At 54.1% G+C, this 1,589-nt stretch overlaps 1 protein-coding gene across 1 annotated transcript; it reads right to left on the bottom strand.

Moving 5' to 3' along the window:
* Positions 1 to 443: 443 nt before the first annotated feature.
* On the bottom strand, positions 444 to 1,285 carry LOC127562466 (keratin-associated protein 10-4-like). Its single transcript, XM_051998199.1, has one exon. The coding sequence runs from the start codon at positions 1,212 to 1,214 to the stop codon at positions 690 to 692; it is 525 nt and encodes a 174-aa protein (XP_051854159.1). The 5' UTR covers positions 1,215 to 1,285; the 3' UTR covers positions 444 to 689.
* Between the last annotated feature and the right edge of the window lie 304 nt (positions 1,286 to 1,589).

Here is a 1,589-nt window from a genome sequence, read left to right as displayed (position 1 = left end):
ATAATATACTATAGGTTCTATAAGTTCCCTGATGGCTGGGCCCACACCTAGTAGTATAATATACTATAGGTACTATAAGTTCCCTGATGGCTGGGCCCATACCTAGTAGTATAATATACTATAGGTACTATAAGTTCCCTGAAGGCCGGGCCCACCACCTAGTAGTATAATATACTATAGGTACTATAAGTTCCCTGAAGGCCAGGCCCGCCACCTAGTAGTACCTCAGTAGAAGCTTGTTGTGTCCTTTCTCCAAACCTTGGATCCAGTCTCCCAGCACCTTGAGAGAGTCCACTCTCAAATGAACAAGCCTTTAGACCTCCTGGAAGTGAAAGGAAAGAATGAGAAGTAGACATGTATATGGCAGATCCCACTGATTTATTAATTCAACCTTGCTTCTGACCAAGGCTGATTCCAACAGCAAACATCCAATGGGACGGCCTTTTGAGAGAAGATCCACCATCAGGCAAAGTGGACAATGGCAGAGCCAAAGTAACCGCCGTGAGAATCAGAGAGGGGATGGGGGAAATGGAAGCTCCTGTTGACTGGATCAGTAGCCCTGCTTTGTGTGGCCAGGGAAAGCTTACAGAGTTTTAGGGGATCTGCAAAGCTGTGGGCACAACGACCCAGGTCAGAGGTTCCAGTCTCATCTGGACTCTGCGTGGATGGCTTAGAGCACTCATTCCTGTTCAGCAGCAGCAGGAGGGGGCACAGGTGGGTCTGCAGACCAAGGTTGTATAGGAAACTGGTTGGCAGCAGGAGACCTGGCAGGAGGGGAGCCCACAGGTCACAGGCTTGCAGCAGACAGGCACACAGCAGGCGGACTGGCAGGGGCTGGACACACAGCAGCTGGACTGGCAGGGGCTGGACACACAGCAAGAGGGGCTGCAGGGACTGGCCTGGCAGCAGCTGGACTGGCAGGGGCTGGACACACAGCAGCTGGACTGGCAGGGGCTGGACACACAGCAAGAGGGGCTGCAGGGACTGGCCTGGCAACAGCTGGACTGGCAGGGGCTGGACACACAGCAGGAGGGGGAGCAGCTGCCAGCTCCACAGACTGCCTGGCAGCTGGTCACTATAGGGCACGCTGGGCGGCACAGCAGGGCCACACAGGAGGCCGGGCGGCAGCAAGGACGGACACAGCAGACGGGCTTGCAGCACACAGGCACGGAGCAGGTGGGCTGGCAGCCAGTGGAGCAGCTGGTGTGGCACATGGTGGGTGGGTGGATGGGTTTTTCAGGAGAGGAGCAGAGGAGGAGGGATGGGTTTGAAGTGCTCCTTCTCCTCTGTCCAAGGCTTTTATACTCCTCTAGAGGATGACCCATCCACAGAGTGGCTTTCCTTCCTCCTTGGTGTTTTCTCATGTCCCCTCCCAACACCTTATGACCCTGCTGTATAACTTCCTATGAGAGTTGACTCAGATACTGCACTGACTCTTGAGCATAATTTGTGCCTCCATCTCTCAGCCTTCATTTCCCGGGGGAAAGGATATCAGTTCAATTAGCTCTAGACAATGACAAATTTCTGCAGGACCAGTGGCTCACCCCTTAATTCCCTTCTTTGTGCCTGGTCACCGAGTTCCTGCCAGC

The sequence above is a fragment of the Antechinus flavipes genome, chromosome 4 (assembly GCF_016432865.1).
Source record: "Antechinus flavipes isolate AdamAnt ecotype Samford, QLD, Australia chromosome 4, AdamAnt_v2, whole genome shotgun sequence".
Taxonomy (NCBI): Eukaryota; Metazoa; Chordata; class Mammalia; order Dasyuromorphia; family Dasyuridae; genus Antechinus; species Antechinus flavipes.
The sequence above is the reverse complement of the archived record's forward strand: the minus strand, read 5'-3'. Positions and strand labels throughout refer to the sequence as shown.

Coding starts and splice junctions, on each gene's coding strand:
- LOC127562466 (XM_051998199.1), bottom strand. CDS start 1,214: ATGTGCCACACCAGCTGCTCCACTGGCTGCCAGCCCACCTGCTCCGTG.